The sequence below is a fragment of the Mobula hypostoma genome, chromosome 6 (assembly GCF_963921235.1).
Source record: "Mobula hypostoma chromosome 6, sMobHyp1.1, whole genome shotgun sequence".
Lineage (NCBI taxonomy): Eukaryota > Metazoa > Chordata > Chondrichthyes > Myliobatiformes > Myliobatidae > Mobula > Mobula hypostoma.
The window spans coordinates 167,791,646-167,813,521 of NC_086102.1; the positions used below are offsets into that span (position 1 = coordinate 167,791,646).

The following is a 21,876-nucleotide window of genomic DNA, read 5'->3' on the forward strand; positions in this document are numbered from 1 at the left end:
CTACCATTCTGGAACAGAAAGTTTTTCAGATGAAGCAGCAATTCATGTGTACTACTTCCAAGGTAGTCTATTACACTGACATGCTCTTGACATTGTCTCCTCAACAGTGGAAGAATCAAACCTAAATTGGGTGACTACTTTGCACAACACCTCTGTTTGGTTTGCAAGGGAGATCCAGACCTTACAACTATGCAACATGTTAATCCTCCATCCCACTCCTACTCAGACCACTCTATTTTTTCGACCTCTGCATTAACTTTTAGTATTAAATAAACACTAAAAATTATTTTTACTGCTTAGCTCCTAACCTCTCAATGGCAATAAATTATTCCATTTATTTTTTCAGCAAATGGCCTCAGACTTATCCATATTGAACTTTTCACCCCACTCCCTGTAATACACATGCTGTGCTTCCTATCAATGTAATTCTACAAAGCTGAAAGAACAACTGATTCGGATGAATTAATAGGAACACTGAAGCATTGGTTAGGTAATGTTGAAATCCAGTCAAATGAATAAAGCAAGTTAACTATGATGATGGATTAATATTAAGAAATAATTTAATTTCTGAAGCAAAATTATAAGATTGATAAAATATAATCAATTTTATAACATTCAATTACAATAAATAATTTTTAATTAAAATGAAATTATAAACTTCTAAGAAAAAAACATTATACTGTACATTAAATCCTTTCACTCTATCAGTTTGATAGAAAAGCAGAGTTTCAGCCCGTTCCAGATTTTCTTTTCTTTTCTGTTCCATATATTTTGCCTCTTCTAAATCTATTTGTCTCCTATCCTCTTCTTCCTTTTCTTTACGTTGTTTTCCTGCATCAAGCCTTTTTTGTCTGTGACCCTAGGATAGATTGTACATTGTTTTTAGAAATTAGCTTTTGAAAGCATTTTAACATTTTCACTATGAGACATTAACTTTTCAATTACATAACATTTAATTTACTCTTGATACAAGATCCTCAGCAACTGATTCTGTGTTATAATTATTGTTTCCACAGAGGCAATCAATGCTTTTGCATGAAATGTAATATACCTTTATTACAGTTCCAAGGCTCTGAAGTTCAGCATGATTATTCTACAAGTAGTTAATTATAAGTATTAATAAATGTATTCAAATCTGTGGATTAAAATCCTTACTATAGCTTGAGCACATTATTAGTCAAGTGTTTATTTGACTTCTTTTGGCTTCCCACAGCCATTGGGATAAATTTATCCCAAGGATGGTGGTTATTTTAAGAAACGACTCAAAATCAAATGTTTAGATACGATGTCTGACATGAAGTGTATACAAGAACACATGCACAGATTATTGAAAAATAAGCCTTTTGGCATTATATAAAATATTATTTAGAATAAGTTAGTCATGGTGTTCAATTAAAATCAATACATTGCTATACCAATATAGGAGGGGCAAATGCTAAAATGAAGTGTCTATTGCGGCAAAGGCTCCAGCGTATATACGGGGAATAAATTCCTTCTGCAGTAAAGAAATAAATAAGAGATTGAAAGATACAGTGTCCTTAGAAGCAAAAAGCCTAGCCAAGGTATGTACTTTTCAATGAAGACTTAATTATAGCAACTTACTTAACCACTAAACACATGACCAACAAATACAGCAACATATTATTCCCCATATTTCACTGTATTCTTGTGCTTTAGGAATTTAATGCAGTTTGACCAGGGATAACAGAGGGAAATAGAGAGAAGACAATGTACTAGAGTTAGATGCCTGATATTATAACTTCTTACAATCATGTGTGAGAATACCCTAAAGAGAACCTTGCAATGTTTAGTATCCAAAAGGACAAGGGCTTCAGGCACATGGGAGCATCAGCACCTGCATTTTCCCCATCCAAATGTTGGAGATATATTGCCATTCCCTCTTTCACTTGATCTAATTTGCTGGGACAAAATCCTATAACTTTAATCTTCAACATCATTAGAGAAATACCTTTGGAAGGAGTACAGCAATTCAGGAAGGTGGTTCACACCACTTGCTCATTCAATGTCATCTAGTATGTCCTCCTCTTCTGTGCCAGGTACCCATAATCCTCAATTGTTCTATCTTTCAAATATTTATCTATCTCCACTTTAAATCTATTTAAGGATCTGGCCTCTATCACTCTCAGGAACAGAGAATTCCAGAGTATCACTACCCTCTCAGAGAAGTAATTTTTATGTAGCAACACACATCAAAGTTGCTGGTGAACGCAGCAGGCCAGGCAGAATCTCTAGGAAGAGGTACAGTCGACGTCTTGGCCCGTCGTTGCTTGAAATTTCCAGCATCTGCAGAATTCCTCATGTTTGCGTTTAATTTTTATGTAGCTCAGTTTTTAATGATCAGCGCCTTATTAAGCAGCTATGTCCCTTATTCATAATTCCCCCACTAGTTAAAAACCTCAACCTCTACTCAGTCAAACCGCCTTAGGATTGTATATCCAATTATTTTTCCAGTGTCCCAATTAAATCAGGAGAGAGAGAGAGAGCAGGGAACTCACAGGTTTGTGACTGAGATTTTTAAAAATGAGCTTTCTTGGGCTTTTGACATTTTCTAGAGGCTTAATTAAACAGTGATTCATTAGCAAGGGCAAATAAAAATAAGGTACTGACAAGCAGAGGAGCCATTGTTGGAGCAGCCATTGTGTGAGTGAACCAGTGTTAGAGTGGGGAGGCTTGGGCTCATCAAGCTTCAGTGAGAACAGGTTTGGGCGAGGTAGGCATCTGGTAAGTTTTTTCTTTATTCTTTGTCCGTTAGTAATATAGTTAGAGCAGTGAGGATGGTTTTAGGGGCTGTGTTTTGTTCTTTCTGTGAGGTGTGAGAATTCTGGCAGACCTCCAGCATCCCAGATAACCACAAGTGCTGCAGCTCCTTGGAGACCATGTTAAAGAACTTTGGCTCATATGGGAAACTAAGGGGGTGATAGATAAAAGTATTAGGGAAGTTGTTACCCCTAAGCTGCAGGAGGCAGGTACCTGGGTCAGGAGACAGAAAGGGAAATGGGAAACCAGTGCAGAGTACCCCTGTGGCCATTCCTCCCAATAATAAGTATACTGCTTTGGATACTATTGGCAGGGAAGCTAGGAGGAAACTGCAGCGACGCTGTCTCTGGCACTGAGTCTGGCGCTGTGGCTCAGAAATGAACAGTGGAGAAGACGACTGCAGTAGTGATAGGGGTTTCCATAGTTAGAGGAATAGACACGAGATTCAGTAGACACAACCGAGACACTCGGAAAGCATGTTACCTCTTATGTGCCAGAACCAGGGATGTCTCGGATCGGGTCCATGGTATTCTAAAGGGAGAGGGCGAGCAGCCGGAAGTCTTGGTGCATATTAGCACTAATGACAGAGGTAGGAAAAGGGAGGAGGTCCTGAAGAGACAATATAGGGAGCTAGGTAGAAACCTGAAATGCAGCACTTCCAGGGTAGTAATCACTGGATTGCTGCCTGTGCCACATGCCAGTGAGGGTAAGAATAGGATGATTTGGCAGCTGAATGGATGGCTGAGGAACTGTTGCAGGGGGCAGGGTTTTTCAGATTTCTGGATCATTGAGATCTCTTCTAGGGAAGGTACTGAAGGTGTTACTGCATATTTGAATGCATGCAGTATATGGAATAAGGTAGATGAGCTTGTAGCACAGTTAGAAACTGGCAGGTATGATGTTGTGGACATCACTGAGTCATGGCAGAAAGAAGAATATGGTTGGGAGCTTAACATGAAAGGATACACATTTTGAGAGGTAGGCAGAGGGGATGGTATGGCTTTGTTGGTAAAAAATTAAATTAAATCCTTAGAAAGAGGTAACATAGGATCAGAAGATGTAGAATTGTTCTGGGTACAGTTAAAAAGACGCTGATGGGAGTAATATACAGGCTTCCGAACAGCAGTCATGAAGTGGGCTACAAATTACAACGGGAGATAAGAAATACATGTCAAAAGGGTAATGTTATGGTAGTCATGGGGGATTTCAATATTCAGGTAGATTGGAAAAATCAGGCTGGTGATGATTTTGGATACTAAGAGAGAGAATTCGTAGAATGCCTACAAGATAGTTTTTTGAGCAACTTGTGGTTGGACCACTAGGGGGATCAGCTATTCTGGACTGGGTGTTGTGTAATGAACCAGATTTGATTAAGGAGCTTAAGGTAAAGCAACCCTTAGGAGACAGTAATCATAATATGATAGAATTCACCCTGCAGTTTGAGAGGAAGAAGGTAAAGTCAAATGTATCAGTATTACAGTGGAGCAAAGGGAATTACAGAGGTATGAGAGAGGAGCTGGACAAAGTTGATTGGTAGGGACACAGGCAGGGATATGGTAGAGCAGCAATGGCTGGAGTTTCTGGGAACAATTCGAAAGCTGCACGATAGATACATCACAAAGAAGAAGTATTCTAAATGCAGGATGACCAATGGTGGATGACAAGGGAAGCAAAGCCAACATAAAACCAAAAGAAAGGACATATAATAGAGCAAAAATTAGTGGGAAGTTAGGGGATTGGGAAACTTTTAAAAACCAACAGAAGGCAACTAAAAAGCCATAAGGAAGGAAAAGATCAAATATGAAGGTAAGCTAGCCAATATTATCAAAGAGGATACCAAAATTTTGTTCAGGTATATGAAGAGTAAAAGAGAGGTGAGAATAGATATCAGACTGCTAGAAAATGATGCTGGAGAGGTAGTATTCAGGGACAAGGAAATGGCAGGTGAACTGAGTAAGTATATTACATCAGTCTTCACTGAGGAAGACACTAGCAATATTCAGAAATTTGAGAGAGTCAGAGGGCAGAAGTGAGTGCAGTTGTTATTACTAAGAAGATGGTGCTAGGAAATCTGAAAAGTCTAAAGGTAGATAAGTCAACTGTACCAGATGGACTACACCCCAGGGTTCTGAAAGAAGTGGCTGAAGAGATTGTGGAGGCATTAGTAATGATCCTTCAAGAATCACTAGATTCTGCCATGGTTCTGGAGCATTGGAAAATTGCAAATGTCATTCAAGAAGGGAGGGAAGCAGAAGGAAGGAAACTATAGGCCAATTAGCTTGACCTTATTTGTTGGGAAGATGGTGGAGTCCCTTATCGAGGATGAGGTTGAGAAGATGCTGGAGTCTCGTATTGAGGATGAAGTTTCGGGGTACTTGGATGCTCGTGGTTAGATAGGCCAAAGTCAGTGTGATTTTCTTAAGGAAAAATCTTGCCTGGTAATTCTTTGAGGAAATAACACGCGGGATAAACAGAGGAGAATCAGTGGGCATTGTGTACTTGGATCTTTGGAAGGCCTTTGACAAGATGGTGTACATGAGGCTGCTTAGCAAGATAAGAGCCCATGGTGTTATAGGAAAGATGGATAGCATGGATAGAGCATTGGCTAATTGGTAGAAGACCAAGGGTGAAAATAAAGGGATTGGCTGCTGGTGACTAATAGGCAACCTACAACTTCATAAAAGTTCAACTGGTTTGTAAGTCTCTGACAGTCTAATACTTGTGGCAGATTTTGGCTACAGATTAGAATACGTAAAGCAATGTTGTCATGGTTTCCCTAATAAACAATACATTTTGAAGACATGCAGCTACTGAGAGGTTGAGGTACTGTATATTTGAGTCTGTCCACAGAAGTAACCTTGAGACTATCTGTATTTGACCAAGATTGGATCAGCAATGATACTGCTCAATAGTAAAGAAGGCTTGAGGGACTGGTTGATCTCTTTCTGTTCCTAGTTTTACAGTTGGATGTTACAGTGAATAACAAACTTGTACAAATACAACAAAAATCTTCACACTAAGCCTACTTCTTATTAGAATTATTTGTGTGAAATTGTCAGTGTCATTCAAGAGACACAAATGCACGAAGCTATAAAGCACTAAACAGAAAAATTTTAATTGTTTCACTGTTGTGATGACATGCAATGATGTTTATTTCAATTCCCCTTACAGCCTTCCCCAATATGATCTGGACAAAATACATAAATACATAGAAACTGTATAAAAACTCTGTGTCATTACTTCCAAATTAAAAATTAAAGGGCAATACTCAAGGTTGTTCCTGGAAGTGTAAAATAAAATTTTGCTAACCCCTATCTTTTCTGATTTTCTATCCTCATTTTACATCTGTTTATCAGATACAATCAAATGAACTCAACTATACTTTAGATGTTAAATTTTTAAAAATCGTGCTTCCTTATTGGATTCACAATAGAATTTTTCAAATTTTAATGACGAACAATAAAACACTATAATGTACAACATAACAATGACAGATGGTGCAAGATACTTAAAGAATGCTTACTGCAATGGTATTTGTCCAGTGTTTAGTTATTTCTTTAGATTGTAAATGTAAAGCCTCCCCTTCTTCCTTCAGAGTACGTAAAAATTCAGCTTCTTTATTTATTCCATTCAAATCATCCTGGATGCGTTGCCATTCTGCTTTTGGAATAACTGTGACTTGTCGAAGATCCACCAAATTTGGAAATTGTAATCCACGAAAGGCATTTGGCTTGGCATGAATCTGTCCTAAAATTTTCAAACCATGAAATTCCAAACAGAGTAATTACATTCCCTGTCATACTTTGCAAAAGCGCTGTTTCTAATATCATCTGTCTGCTTTAATTGGTAAATGGTACCAATCACCTTGTGATAACAGAACTGAACATCAGTGTTTAACGCGTATAACTGAAAGCAAAATAAGAATTGTTTTAACCAAGCAAATTTAAAACACCTTTACATTTTCATTTAGCTTCATTGTGGCCAGCCCTGTTAACTTCAGGATTTGCACTCATCTGTAAACATACAGCTTTATGAAGCATCAGACTCTGATGAGTTTTAATATTTTGTAAATTTCCAATATCTGTTTTAAGGGCTGCATATTTCCAACGTTTTAACAGTTTATCATAAAAATCCCCAAAACATGAAAATTAACTCTCTGCAGTTAGTGGGGCTTCAGTGGGTCAATCAGTGCATAAATTGGTTGGTGCACTTGATTAGCAAAACACTGAACTCTTAAAACAGCTGGCATACTAAATATGCATTTACGCCAAACTTTTTAAACTTACTCGAATGATACTGACTAATGATGAACGCTATCAGCTAGTTATTCTATACTGACTAACATTTGTCTCTCAGTAACTCCAATGAAAAAGATGACTTGGTTTGGCCATTTTTTTGTGTAACCTTTCTGAAGACTTTCTACAATAGGTACCTTCCAAGAAATTCTGCATTGACTGTAAAAAAAACTGTTAAGTTCTCCTAAGCCTACAAAATATGAAAATATGTTGACGCTGGAAGTCTTAAATAAAGGCTGAAAATGTCAGTAAATCTCAGATTAAGTAGCTTCCACTAAAAATGAAAGAGAACCGGAGTGAACAATTTTGATTCTCCAGGGTTTTCAACCTGAAATGTTAAATGGATAACAGCGATAACTACGTTGGGGTGCTGTTAACTGATTCAGCCCAGCATTCAACAAGATCATCCTCTAGGTATTACTCAACAAGCTTCCAAACCTGGGCCTCTATACCTTTCTGCAACTGCATTGTTGACGTCTTCATTGGGAAACCACTGTCAGTGCAGCTAAGAAATAATAACCCCTTGCTGACAATCAACACAGCCGCACCTCAAAGATGCAGGTTTAACCCACTGCTCTACTCTCTCTACACCAGGGATCTCAAACTGAGTGATATCGCACCTCCCCCCAGGTATAGTGGTGTGGTGGGAATTTCTAAGTGGGAGATAAAGATAAAGCAGTCAGTGGTGGGGGTGGGGGTCTCAGTAGCAAGGGGGACAGCTGAGAGATTACAGGCTTAATTAAAGAAATGTATTACTTATTATAAGCATTTGATCCTCAGTGACTCATTATGAGTTATATTGATCACAAAATCACCTCATCCCTTGCTAACACACCATTCTCTTAGACTTTACCCAAAGCATGTTATAGTTGTTGAAAACAATGTGACTCTTCCGTATTTGGCATATCATGAGAAATATGGACTGAAGAAATCATGTTATTTCTGGGCCCGGTCTGTGCATTATTGCCATTCACTACTGTAGTACAGTGTTAGCTAGTATGATTTTCATACTCTTATCATGCAGTGATACAATTCCAGTGAATTAGGGTGTGGTGTTCAATGGGGTAAAATTCAGAATCTGCTCTTTCGAATGGTCTTGATGAACCTTTCTAGACCATGGCCCAACCAAGATATCGCTGCCTCACTTTATATACCTTCAGGCAGAGAGTCAGGTTTTGCTTGAGCTGTAATGATATCATAACTTTCCCCTTTTATTAATCACAGCACTTGAGGTTGGACTTAAATAATGGTTGTTAATCCATAATGAAATTGGCTGAAGCAGACCAAATGAAAAAGAAGTGTAGAAAGTATAGTGTGAAGTATCTGAAATATGGATTTATACCAGCACTATGCAATTGAGGCATTGAAGCCATCCAGGCTCCTTGAATATTTTTAAATAATATACTCTGATAGAGCAAACACGAACTTGGCTTATTTTTGGTCACTTCGTGAAAGCTTTTCAGAAAAGGAAAGAACTTCAAAACATGTTTGCCAGCACTTCACAACAAAATAGTGATGGTTTGCATGCCAACCATCATGGCTCATTGCTCATTGCTAAATCTGGAAAGCCACATACAATTGGAGAAGAACAGGTTCTGCCAGCAGGAAAGGAGGTTCTGAGTACAGTTTTCCACAAGTCACCAGACCAAATAACACTGGACAACAAAGATTTTGCTTCCTGAATACCTTTCGGTGTATCTTATGAATTTTGGGCTACTGATCATGAAAATCACCATGAAATTCACCATGAAATTTCCCTAGTACACACCATTTTATGAAATCACTTATGTTTAGTATTTCAATTCATAATTCAAGTCAATTAAAATGTTGCCTACAAGGTAAGCTGGAAAGTTTCCTATCTTGTCCAGGCATGCTTAGGCAGCGTGGCTGCTGCATGGCAGGACAGGTTTTAGTAATAATTATTGGGTTCAGGACTGTAAGGATGGAATTTGCTATCATCAGGCATAAAAATTTCTATGAAGGATTTTGATATTTGAGACAGATGCTTCCCGGAATAATTGATGCCAAGATTAAGGAAAGCATTTTTGTTGGTCCACAAATCAAGCATTTCCAGTAAGACCGGAGAAAATCACATGGAAGGCATTCAAGGAAGTTGTTAAAACTTTTCTCGGCATCTACAGAGCACCAAACAACGTTTGTACATGCAGCTGGTTGAAAGCATGCTTCAAGCATATAAAACTATGAAATACAACATGTCACTAAAAGATTCATTTTCTGCATTCCCATTTAGACTTCTTCCCTGCAAATCTTGGTGCTGTTAGTGACGAGCCTGGTGAAAGGTTTCACCAGGACATTGCAGTCATGGAGAAAAGATACCAGGGCAACTGGAATCCATCAATGCTGGCGAATTATTGTTGGACACTTAAATGAGAAGCTTCAGACACTGAGTACAAATGAAAATCATTAACAAAATACTTTTAACTTAGTTGAACTATTGCAAAGCATCAGCACCATTATGCAATTAAACACATAATATTCAATAAAAGTTTATTTGTTGTTTCTCCAAATTCCTACGTGATACAAGTAGTCTGAAATTATATCTTCAAGCAGTCTATCATAAACAAAAAAAATTCTGAGGGAGCGACACTTTTGAAAAAATTCGTTGTCCAGTGGAATTAAAGCCATTCAGCTCAACGACAACTGTTCAAAGATAAACAGATGAAATGTCTGAGAATGTGAAAGGCACATTGTGCAACATATTTAGAAAAACAGAATTTGTTCTGTGGTTGGATGAGTCAATTTTGAAAGGCAACAAATCTTTGTTTCTTTGTTATGTTTACTTCATAAAAGATGAAAGCATGGTTCAAAACTTATTATTTGCAAGGGGATTAGAAACAGGTATGAAGGGCGAGTCAATATTTTGGGTTATTGAGCAATTTTTCAAAGAGGACATTCTGCTCTCTGCTCACCAACATCCTTGCCTATGCAACAGATGGGGCACCATAAATGACAGAATGCCACTGTGGGGATATTACTTCCTTGAGAAAAAGCTGTACCTAACATATTTACCATTCATTATGTAATTCACAAACAACATCTTGTCACAAAAAACCTAAGTGATCAGCAGCACAAATCATTAAATACTATTAATACAGCAGTAAATAAAATCGTCCCACGCTCTCAATTCTCAACTATTTCAAGAGCATTTACTGAGAACAATGAACACTTGCTGTTGCACACAGAAGTCAAACAGCTCTTAAAAGGAAACTGCCTGAGATGCTTTTATACACTTTTTGAAACTGATAAAATTCTTTGAAGACTCTAAAGTTTCATTCAGTAATCATCTCAAGAATATTAGGCATGATATTGTTTATTTGTCAAAATTATTCACAAAATTTAATGAAATCACTCTTCATTTGCAAGGAAATGATGGGAATCCTATCAAAGTCACATCAATCATCTCCACATTTCTAACTAAGTTAACCCTATCAAAGTACAACATTGGTCATCGTGTCCATGTCCAATTTCTGAGCCTCTCTGAGTTGGAAGAGAAAGAATACCAGATGATGATCTTCAAATATACTGTGCCCCCTCTGAATGCTCTCCTGCATTGTAGAAAAAGGTTAAGATGCTCTTTATTACCTTTCCAACGTCATATTTAGTGGAGCACAGTTTCAGTGCAGCCACCCAACTTCTTCAAAGCAATGAAACATACTGCAAATTACCGAATGTGGGGATCTGAGACTCCCTCGGAGTGATATTCAGCCTGATGTCGAGAAGCCGATATCACTCCAACTATCTCACTGAATGGTGGAAAAGCAATAAAGTAGTGAATAGTTGGACTACTAATATATGCACTAAAATTGTTGATGAGAATTGTTTTACTGTAATTAAAGAATTTTATTTGTATGTAGCTTTAAATAGATTTGAATTATTTGGAACTGCATTGAATTTGATGTTCATATTCCTTTCACTGTGCATCATTCTTTATCATTTTTATGTAATGGCTGGAAAGGGAGAGGATGGCACTGGGGATATGGTCTGGGAGCAAACGGAGAGGTACACAAAAATGTTTGGCAGCCACTGCTCTGTACTCACGACTGCGAAGTTAGGCACAGCTCAAGCACCATCTACATACTCACCAATGACACAACAGTTGGCAGAATATCAGATGGTGATAAGGAGGCATGCAAGAGTGACACAAATCAACTGGCTGACTGGTGTCACAACAATAACCTTGCAGTCAATGTCGGTAAGACCAAGGAATTGATTGTGGACTTCAGGAAGTGGAAGACACCAGTCTTAATTGAGGGGTCAGTGGCAGAAAGAGAGAGAAGCTTCAAGTTCTTTGACATCAACATCTCAGACGATATATCCTGGGCGAACATACTAATTTGATCATGAAGAAGGCACACCAGTGGCTGTACTTCATTTGGAGTTTGAGGAGATTTGGTATGTCACCAAAGATTAGCAAATTTCTACAGATGTATCATGTATTCTGTCTGGTACAGGGGCTCCAATGCACAGGATCAAAAGAGGCTGCAAAGGGTTGTAAACTCAGCCAGCTCCAACATGGACTCTAGCCTCCCCATCATTGAGGATATCTTCAGAAGGTAGTACCTCAAGAAAACATGTCCATCATTAAGAACCCTCACAAAGCAGGTCATGCCCTCTTCTCATTACTACCATCAGGGAGGAGGCACAGGAGCCTCAATGTTGCAAACTCAACATTTTAGGAACCGCTTCTTCCCCTTCACCATCAAATTTCCCATGAACACTACCTCACTATTATTCTTTCTTTTCGTACTTTTAAAAATATATTTCTTATTGTAACTTATAGTAATTTTTTATGTATTGCATTGTACTGCTGCTGTAAAACATTAGATTTCACTACATATGTCAATGACAACAAATCTGATTCTGAACTATTTCATTTTTCAAAGATGCTATCTGATTAACTGACTGTTTCCAGCATTTTCTGGTTTTATTTCGATATTGGCAGCTACCTATAATAAATGCGGTTGGTGCAAAGTCAAGTCGTCACTTTTTATTGTCATTTCGACCATAAACTGCTGGTACAGTACACAATAAAAACGAAACAACGTTCCTCCAGGACTATGGTGCTACATGAAACAACACAAAACTACACTAGACTAAGTGAGACAACACAAGGCTACATTAGACTACATGAAACAACACAAAAACTACACTAGACTACAGAACCTACACAGGACTACATAAAGTGCACAAAACAATGCAGGGCAGTACAATAAATAATAAACAAGACAATAGGCACAGTAGAGGACAAATTACAATATAATAATAAATGATGTAGATGTTAATCTAAATTCTGGGTATTAAAGAGTCTGATGGCTTGGGGGAAGAAACTGTTGCACAGTCTGGTCATGAGAGCCTGAATGCTTCGGTACTTTTTGCCAGATGGCAGGAGGGAGAAGAGTTTGTATTAGGGGTGCATGGGGTCCTTCACAATGCTGTTGGCTTTACGGGTGCAGCGTGTGGTGTAAATGTCTGTAATGGCAGGAAGAGAGACTCCAATGATCTTCTCAGCTGACCTCACTATCCGCTGCAAAGTCTTGCGATCTGAGATGGTGCAATTCCCGAACCAGGCAGTGATGCAGCTACTCAGGATGCTCTCGATACATCCTCTGTAGAATGTGGTGAGGATGGGGGGGTGGGAGATGGACTTTTCTCAGCCTTCGCAAAAAGTAGAGATGCTGCTGGGCTTTCTTGGCTATGGAGCTGGTGTTGAGGGATGAGGTGAAATTCTCCGCCAGGTGAACACCAAGAAATTTGGTGCTCTTAACGATCTCAACGGAGGAGCCATCAATGTTCAGCGGAGAGCGGTCGCTCCGTGCTCTCCTGAAGTCAACAACCATCTCTTTTGTTTTGTTCACATTCAGAGACAGGTTGTTGGCTCTGCATCAGCCCATTAGCCGCGCACCGCCTCTCTTTATGCTGACTCATCGTTCTTGCTGATGAGACCCACCACGGTCGCGTCATCGGCGAACTTATATAGAAACATAGAAAATAGGTGCAGGAGTAGGCCATTCGGCCCTTCGAGCCTGCACTGCCATTCAGTATGATCATGGCTGATCATCCAACTCAGAACCCTATACCTGCCTCCTCTCCATACCCCCGATCCCTTTAGTCACTAGGGCCATATCTAACTCCCTCTTAAATATAGCCAATGAACTGGCCTCAACTGTTTCCTCTGGCAGAGAATTCCACAGATTCACCACTCACTGTGTGAAGAAGTTTTTCCTCATCTCGGTCCTAAAAGGCTTCCCCTTTATCCTCAAACTGTGACCCCTCTTTCTGGACTTCCCTAACACCGGGAACAATCTTCCTGCATCTAGCCTGTCCAATCCCTTTAGAATTTTATACGTTTCAATCAGATCCCCCCTTAATCTTCTAAATTCCAGAGAGTATAAGCCTAGTCGATCCAGTCCTTCATCATATGAAAGTCCCGCCATCCCAGGAATCAATTTGGTGAACCTTCTTTGTACTCCCTCTATGGCAAGAATGTCTTTCCTCAGAATAGGGGACCAAAACTGCACACAATACTCCAGGCGTGGTCTCACCAAGGCCTTGTACAATAGCAGTAGTACCTCCCTGCTCCTGTACTCAAATCCTCTTGCTATGAATGCCAGCATACCATTCGCCTTTTTCACCGCCTGCTGTACCTGCATGCCCACTTTCAATGACTGGTGTACAATGACACCCAGGTCTCGTTGCACCTCCCCTTTTACTAATCAGCCACGATTCAGATAATAATCTGTTTTCCTGTTCTTGCCACCAAAGTGGATAACCTCACATTTATCTGTATTCAATTGTATCTGCCATGAATTTGCCCACTCACCTAACCTATCCAGGTCACCCTGCATCCTCTTAGCATCCTCCTCACAGCTAACACTGCCACCCAGCTTCGTGTCATCCACAAACTTGGAGATGCGGGCATTTAATTCCCTCGTCTAAGTCATTAATATATATTGTAAACAACTGGGGTCCCAGCACTGAGCCTTGCAGTACCCCACTAGTCACTGCCTGCCATTCTGAAAAGGTCCCGTTTATTTCCACTCTTTGCTTCCTGTCAGCCAACCAATTCTCTATCCACATCAATACCATACTCCCAATACCGTATGCTTTAAGTTTGCACACTAATCTCCTGTGTGGGACCTTGTCAAAAGCCTTTTGAAAATCCAAATATACCACATCCACTCGTTCTCCCCTATCCACTCTACTAGTTACATCCTCAAGAAATTCTGTGAGATTCGTCAGACATGATTTTCCTTCCACAAATCCATGCTGACTTTGTCCGATGATTTCACTGCTTTCCAAATGTACTGTTATCACATCTTTGATAACTGACTCTAGCATTTTCCCCACCACCGATGTCAGGCTTACCGGTCTATAATTCCCCGGTTTCTCTCTCCCTTTTTTAAAAAGTGGGGTTACATTAGCCACCCTCCAATCCTCAGGAACTAATCCAGAATCTAACGAGTTTTGAAAAGTTATCACTAATGCATCCACTATTTCTTGGGCTACTTCCTTAAGCACTCTGGGATGCAGACCATCTGGCCCTGGGGATTTATCTGCCTTTAATCCCTTCAATTTACCTAACACCACTTCCCTACTAACATGTACTTCCCTCAGTTCCTCCATCTCAGTAGACCCTCAGTCCCCTACTATTTCCAGAAGATTTATGTCCTCCTTAGTGAAGACAGAACCAGAGTAGTTACTCAATTGGTCTGCCATGTCCTTGCTCCCCATGATCAATTCACCTGTTTCTGACTGTAAGGGACCTACATTTGTCTTAACCAATCTTTTTCTTTTCACATATGATGATGTGATTCGAGCTGTGTATTGCTGCACAGTCGTGGGTCAGTAGAGTGAACAGCAGTGGACTGAGCACACAGCCCTGCGGCACCCCGTGCTCAGTGTGTTGGTGTTGGAGATGCTGCTCCTGATCTGGACTGACTGAGGTCTCCCAGTCAGGAAGTCTAGGATCCAGTTGCAGAGGGAGGTGTTCAGGCCCAGCAGTTTCAGCTTTCCAATCAAGTGCTGAGGAATGATTGTGTTGAATGCTGAACTGAAGTCTATGAACAGCATTCGATTGTACCTGTCTTTTTTGTCCAACTCCCCCTATCTGTACCCAGATCAGGAATATGTCCTGTGTTTGATATCTGCACACAATCCAGAATCCAGGATACATTGAATTAGCGAGCATAAATTAGCGGATCTGGGGCAACAATCATTTTGTTCTCCTTTACACTTGTATACTACAGAATGACAATAAACAATCTTGATGTTTATTTGTGTTATTTAATAATATCCAAGCAAAATTTTCTAGTCATACTATCCTTTTAACGCTACACCTATTTACAACAGAACTTAATTCTTTATTTATAATTTAACACAATATGCATGGCTATATTTCTCAACATTAAAAGCACCTACCATTCCCTTCTCCAGGTTCCTTTTCCTCAGAACATTTTGGTGCACATAATTTGGTGTTCCGAACTGAAGATATTCTACCTACAGTGCATATATAATAAGCAGCTGGAAAATTATTTCCAAAAACACACAATTATAATAATTACAGTTCATCTACCAATTTACTTTTACAATTACTAATTTACTTGTTCCTCGTTAAGAATCTTATCAAACTGCAAAAGGAATACAATTCATATTTAAGACCAAAATAGTTGAGTGACAGTGCATTGCAGGGTGACTGCAAGGTGACTAAGGATGGGAACTGAATATTCTGGGGTCTTTTAAATTTTAGGAAGGTAGACAGAAGGTAAAAAGAAGCGGATAGCTTTCTTTGTAAAGGTTGAGGTCAATGCTTATTAGACTTGACTCAAAAGATCAAGACAGAATTAATTTCTTAGTCATAGTCATACTTTATTGATCCCAGGGGAAATTGGTTTTCGTTACAGTTGCACTATAAATAATAAATAGTAATAGAACCATAAATAGTTAACTAGTAATATGTAAATTATGCCAGTAAATTATGAAATAAGTCCAGGACCAGCCTATCGGCTCAGGGTGTCTGACCCTCCAAGGGAGGAGTTGTAAAGTTTGATGGCCACAGGCAGGAATGACTTCCTATGACGCTCTGTGCTGCATCTCGGTGGAGTGAGTCTGGCTGAATGTACTCCTGTGCCCACCCAGTACATTATGTAGTGGATGGGAGACATTGTCCAAGATGGCATGCAACTTAGACAGCATCCTCTTTTCAGACACCACCGTGAGAGAGTCCAATTCCATCCCCACAACATCACTGGCCTTACGAATGAGCTTGTTGATTCTGTTGGTGTCTGCTACCCTCAGCCTGCTGCCCCAGCACACAACAGCAAACATGATAGCACTGGCCACCACAGACTGGTAGTTTGGGTGCAGATAGGATAAGGCAAGGTTAACAAATCATTGATGGCAATAGGATCTCTAATGGTAGCGATATGCAGATCAGAAATGAAGAAAAACTGGGAACTTGAAATAGACTTACTTAATTATTATGGGTGGCATTAATCTTCACATGGATTGAGCAAATCAAATTGGCAAAGTCAGCCTTTAGATGAGTTCATAAAGAATTGAATAATAACTTGTGGAGCCAACCAGGAAACTGGCTATTTTAGATAAGATGGTATGGTAACAAGAGATAATTAATTAATAATTTCTAAGTAAAGGATCCTTTGCGACGGTCTCAATTTCATAGTTAATTCTGAAAATGAGAAACTGAGATCTAAAACCAGTACCTTAGACTTCAATGAAAATATGAACATAAGGAACATAAGGTTTGGGAAAAATAAAAAGGATGAAGATAAACAGTGACAGATGTTCATAACTCTCAACAAAAATGTGTTCTAGTAAGAAATAAATACTGTGAGAAAGATAATGCATCTGTAAACAATTTTAAATAGGTTTTTTAGGAAAAAAACAGCTTATAACTATAGCATTATTAATTACAAACACAAAAGATTCTGCAGATGATGGAAATCCAGGGCAACACACAAAATGCCGAACAAGTTCAGCAATCAGGCAGCACCTATGGAGGGAATAAGCAGTTGGCATTCTGGGCTGAGACTCTTCATCAGGACTGGAAAGGAAGGTGGAAGAAGCCAGATTAAGATGGTGGGGCAGAGGAGGAGAAGAAGTACAAGTTGACAGGCGACAGCTGAAGCCAAGTGAGGGAAAAGGTGGATGGGTAGAGGAGAGGAAGTGAGAAACTGGGAGGTGATGGGTTGAAAAGATAAAGGGCTGAAGAAGAAGGAATCTGATAGGAGAGGGGAGTGGACCATGGGAGAAAAGGAAGGAGGAGGAGCACCAAAGGGAGGTAATGGGTAAGTGAGGAAAAGGGCAACAGAGGAGCTGGAATGGAGAATGAAAAAAGAGGGGGGTTGGGGGAAAATTACCAGAAGTTAGAAAAATTAATCTTCATGCCATTAGGTTAGAGGCTACAAAGGTGGAATGAAGTGATGCTCCTTCAACCTGAGAGTCGCCTCATTGTGGCAGCAGAGGAAGCCATAGCCTGAAACGTTGGTATGGGAATGTGAAGTAGAATTAAAATGGATGGTCACTGAGAAATCATGCTTATTGTGGCAGATGGAATGAAGGTGCTCAAAAAAATGATCTCCTAATCTATGTCAGGTCTGACTTATGTAGAGGAGGCCAAGCGCCCAGTAGAGTAGATTACCCCATCAGACTTGCAAGAGAAGAGTTGCCTCACCTGGAAGGTATGTTTGGGGCCCTGAATGGTGTTGTGAGAGGAGGTGAATGAGTGGGAGTAGCACTTGTACTGCTTGCAGGGATAAATACTAGGAGGGAGATTGTTGGGGAGGGATGTGTGGACAAGGGAATCATGGAGAGAGTGATCCCTGTGGAAAGTTGAGAGTTGGGGGGAGAGAGAAGGATGTGTTTCATGGTAGGATCCCATTGAAGATGATGGAAGTTGCCGAGAATGATGTGCTGATTTATATTAATTATAGCCAACAATTTCTTCCCAAGAAAAGATATATAGTGAATTGCACGTAATTCCACTGCTTGCCTCACACCAGTGGTTACTTGCTCTCAACCCAATTATTGTTGTAAATCTTCTGCATCACCTATCTATTTTAACTAGCCAGTACAAACTATAGAAAATGTGGGAATACTTACAGTACATTACAAATTGTATAAATGTTAAAGCAATATTACTTAACCCCACTGGCCCAGAAGTGGAACAATTTAAACAATTGGCTTCCATTCTTGTGTGTAATATACTCTTCCTTGAGAGTCAAATAATGTACAGATAAAATTTGTTTTTAATTGTCTTCATTTCTCCTTCATCCTTAGATTCCCTCTCTCTCCACTTTTATCTCTTTATTTATTCAGTTTGGCTCTAATTCATGCTCCTTTTTGATCAGTTCTGTCTTTTTTCCCTCAAATTTCATCCATTAAAGAGATATGCTACTATTCACAACAATCCAGGAGTGTGTGAAGATACTGCATGTTTTAAGGATTCTTTTTGTTACTGAGCTTGGAATAGACTGTCTGGTTTGGAATTCTGGTGCCCAACATGTGAATGACATGATCTCCCCAATGGAATCAACAGAGTGAAATTAAGGCCTCTGTGACAGAGCTGTGGACCAGGGAGAGAATGCTTAGATTCATTTTTCCTTCTAATGGATTTAGAGAAATTTGCTGGAATAGCTTAGGTTCCTTCCAATACTTCAAGCTGTAGATCATCTGTGTCTTGGAAGAAAATACGAGGGCAGGTAGACCAGCATTTGGGTGACCTGGTAGACCAGGTTTTGTGCCAGGTTTTAGATCTTAATGTTCAAACGTCTTTTTTTTACCATCAAACAAAAAGACTATGTTGGTACCTTGAAAGTAATACATTATTTTACTGGGAGGTGATTCCCAGGATATGAGTCTTGAGAAGTTTGTTCACATTGTCATCAACAAGGGTCAATTGAAGAGGGTTAATGATCCTACAGAGTTTAGTAAATCTTACTTCAGAAGTTTTATATAAATGAGTCTCTTATGCTGCAAAAACATCTTGTACAAATAGGCTTATAATTTTGACCTGGGAGATGGTAAGTTGTTTTTCACCCTAGTAACCAGATGCAATTAATGAAAAAAAATCTCTGTGATCCTATCGGAACGGAAATTCCCAGCTGTGTGATGCATACATTTCTGAGAGGATTCATAGCGACCATACTCGCGCTGATAAAGTATTAGACCTCACAGAGAAGTATATACCAAAATGTGCGAGAAGTTATAATACAAACAACAGGAATTCAGCAGATGCTGGAAATTCAAGCAACACACATAAAAGTTGCTGGTGAATGCAGCAGGCCAGGCAGCATCTCTAGGAAGAGATGCAGTCAACGTTTCAGGCCGAGACCCCTCATCAGGACTAACTGAAGGAAGAGTGAGTAAGGGATTTGGAAGTTGGAGGGGGAGGGGGAGATCCAAAATGATAGGAGAAGACAGGAGGGGGAGGGATGGAGCCAAGAGCTGGACAGGTGATAGGCAAAAGGGATACGAGAGGATCATGGAACAGGAGGTCCGGGAAGAAAGACAAGAGGGGGGGACCCAGAGGATGGGCAAGGGGTATATTCAGAGGGTTAGAGGGAGAAAAAGGAGAGTGAGAGAAAGAATGTGTGTATAAAGATAAGTAACAGATGGGGTACGAGGGGGAGGTGGGGCATTAGCGGAAGTTAGAGAATTCGATGTTCATGCCATCAAGTTGGAAGCTACTCAGACGGAACATGAACATCGACTTCTCTAACGTCCGCCTCCGTCTGGGTAGCCTCCAACCTGATGGCATGAACATCGACTTCTCTAACTTCCGCTAATGCCCCACCTCCCCCTCATACCCCATCTGTTACTTATTTTTATACACACATTCTTTCTCTCACAACAGGAATTCTGCAGCTGCTGGAAATACAAACAACACACATAAAAGTTGCTGGTGAACGCAGCAGGCCAGGCAGCATCTCTAGGAAGAGGTGCAGTCGACGTTTCAGGCCGAGACCCTTCGTCAGGACTAACTGAGGGAAGAGTGAGTAAGGGATTTGAAAGTTGGAGGGGGAGGGGAAGATCCAAAATGATAGGAGAAGACAGGAGGGGGAGGGATGGAGCCAAGAGCTGGACAGGTGATAGGCAAAAGGGATATGTGAGGATCATGGGACAGGAGGTCCGGGAAGAAAGACAAGGGGGCGGGGACCCAGAGGATGGGCAAGGGGTATATTCAGAGGGACAGAGATCTTTCTAGATCTTTCTCTCTCTGTCTCTGGAGACAGCTTATCCACTGATGTCTACTATAAGCCTACTGACTCTCACAGCTATCTGGACTATTCCTCTTCTCACCCTGTCTCTTGCAAAAACGCCATCCCCTTCTCGCAATTCCTCCGTCTCCGCCGCATCTGCTCTCAGGATTAGGCTTTTCATTCTAGGACGAGGGAGATGTCTTCCTTTTTTAAAGAAAGGGGCTTCCCTTCCTCCACTATCAACTCTGCTCTTAAACGCATCTCCCCCATTTCACGTACATCTGCTCTCACTCCATCCTCCTGCCACCCCACTCCCTGGTCCTCACCTACCACCCCACCAGCCTCCGGGTCCAAGATATTATTCTCCGTAACTTCTGCCACCTCCAACGGGATCCCACCACTAAGCACATCTTTCCCTCCCCCCCTCTCTCTGCATTCCGCAGGGATCGCTCCCTACGCGACTCCCTTGTCCATTCGTCCCCCCACCCCATCCCTCCCCACTGATCATCCTCCTGGCACTTATCCGTGTAAGCGGAACAAGTGCTACACATGCCCTTACACTTCCTCCCTTACCACCATTCAGGGCCCCAAACAGTCCTTCCAGGTGAGGCAACACTTCATCTGTGAGTCGGCTGGAGTGATATACTGCGTCCGGTGCTCCCGATGTGGCCTTTTATATATTGGCGAGACCCGACGCAGACTGGGAGACCGCTTTGCTGAACACCTACGCTCTGTCCGCCAGAGAAAGCAGGATCTCCCAGTGGCCACACATTTTAATTCCACATCCCATTCCCATTCTGACATGTCTATCCACGGCCTCCTCTACTGTAAAGATGAAGACACACTCAGGTTGGAGGAACAACACCTTATATTCCATCTGGGTAGCCTCCAACCTGATGGCATGAACATCAACTTCTCCAACTTCCACTAATGCCCTACTCCCCCTCGTACCCCATCTGTTACTTACTTTTATACACACATTCTTTCTCTCACTCTCCTTTTTCTCCCTCTGTCCCTCTCACTATACCCCTTGCCCATCCTCTGGTCCCGCCCCCCCTTGTCTTTCTTCCCGGACCTCCTGTCCCATGATCCTCTTGTATCCCCTTTGCCAATCACCTGTCCAGCTCTCGGCTCTATCCCTCCCCCTCCTGTCTTCTCCTATCATTTTGCATCTCCCCCTCCCCCTCCAGCTTTCAAATCCCTTACTCACTCTTCCTTCAGTTAGTCCTGACGAAGGGTCTCGGCCTGAAACGTCGACTGTACCTCTTCCTAGAGATGCTGCCTGGCCTGCTGTGTTCACCAGCAACTTTTATGATAAGTTATAATACCCGGATCCATCGGAACGGATTAACCCGTTGTCTCCAGTCCCACAAAAGCAACACGGTTGTGCGTCCTTTGTCCCATTTTGAAGAAACACTCACCAGAATTGTTTCTAATGTCACTCATCGATCTTCCATTTGGCGGCGCAAAGTTTGTCGCAGCCGCCATTTGCACCATGTCTTCGAAGCTAATCGTCGAAGCCCAACATTTCCCCGAGCACAGAGCCGGGCGGCAGCGGGGTTTGC

General features: G+C 40.8%; 1 protein-coding gene across 1 annotated transcript in view; it reads right to left on the reverse strand.

The window, feature by feature from the left end:
* The window catches only part of cfap210 (cilia and flagella associated protein 210), a 48,141-nt gene extending 26,282 nt beyond the window's left edge, over positions 1 to 21,859 (reverse strand). Inside the window, exons 1-4 of the mRNA XM_063052195.1 lie at positions 21,733 to 21,859; positions 15,513 to 15,590; positions 6,302 to 6,525; positions 686 to 859 (exon numbers count right to left, since the gene is read on the reverse strand). Of these exons, the coding sequence (XP_062908265.1) occupies positions 686 to 859; positions 6,302 to 6,525; positions 15,513 to 15,590; positions 21,733 to 21,808 (552 nt within the window). The 5' untranslated portion in view covers positions 21,809 to 21,859. The remainder of the gene's footprint in view (positions 1 to 685; positions 860 to 6,301; positions 6,526 to 15,512; positions 15,591 to 21,732) is intronic.
* Between the last annotated feature and the right edge of the window lie 17 nt (positions 21,860 to 21,876).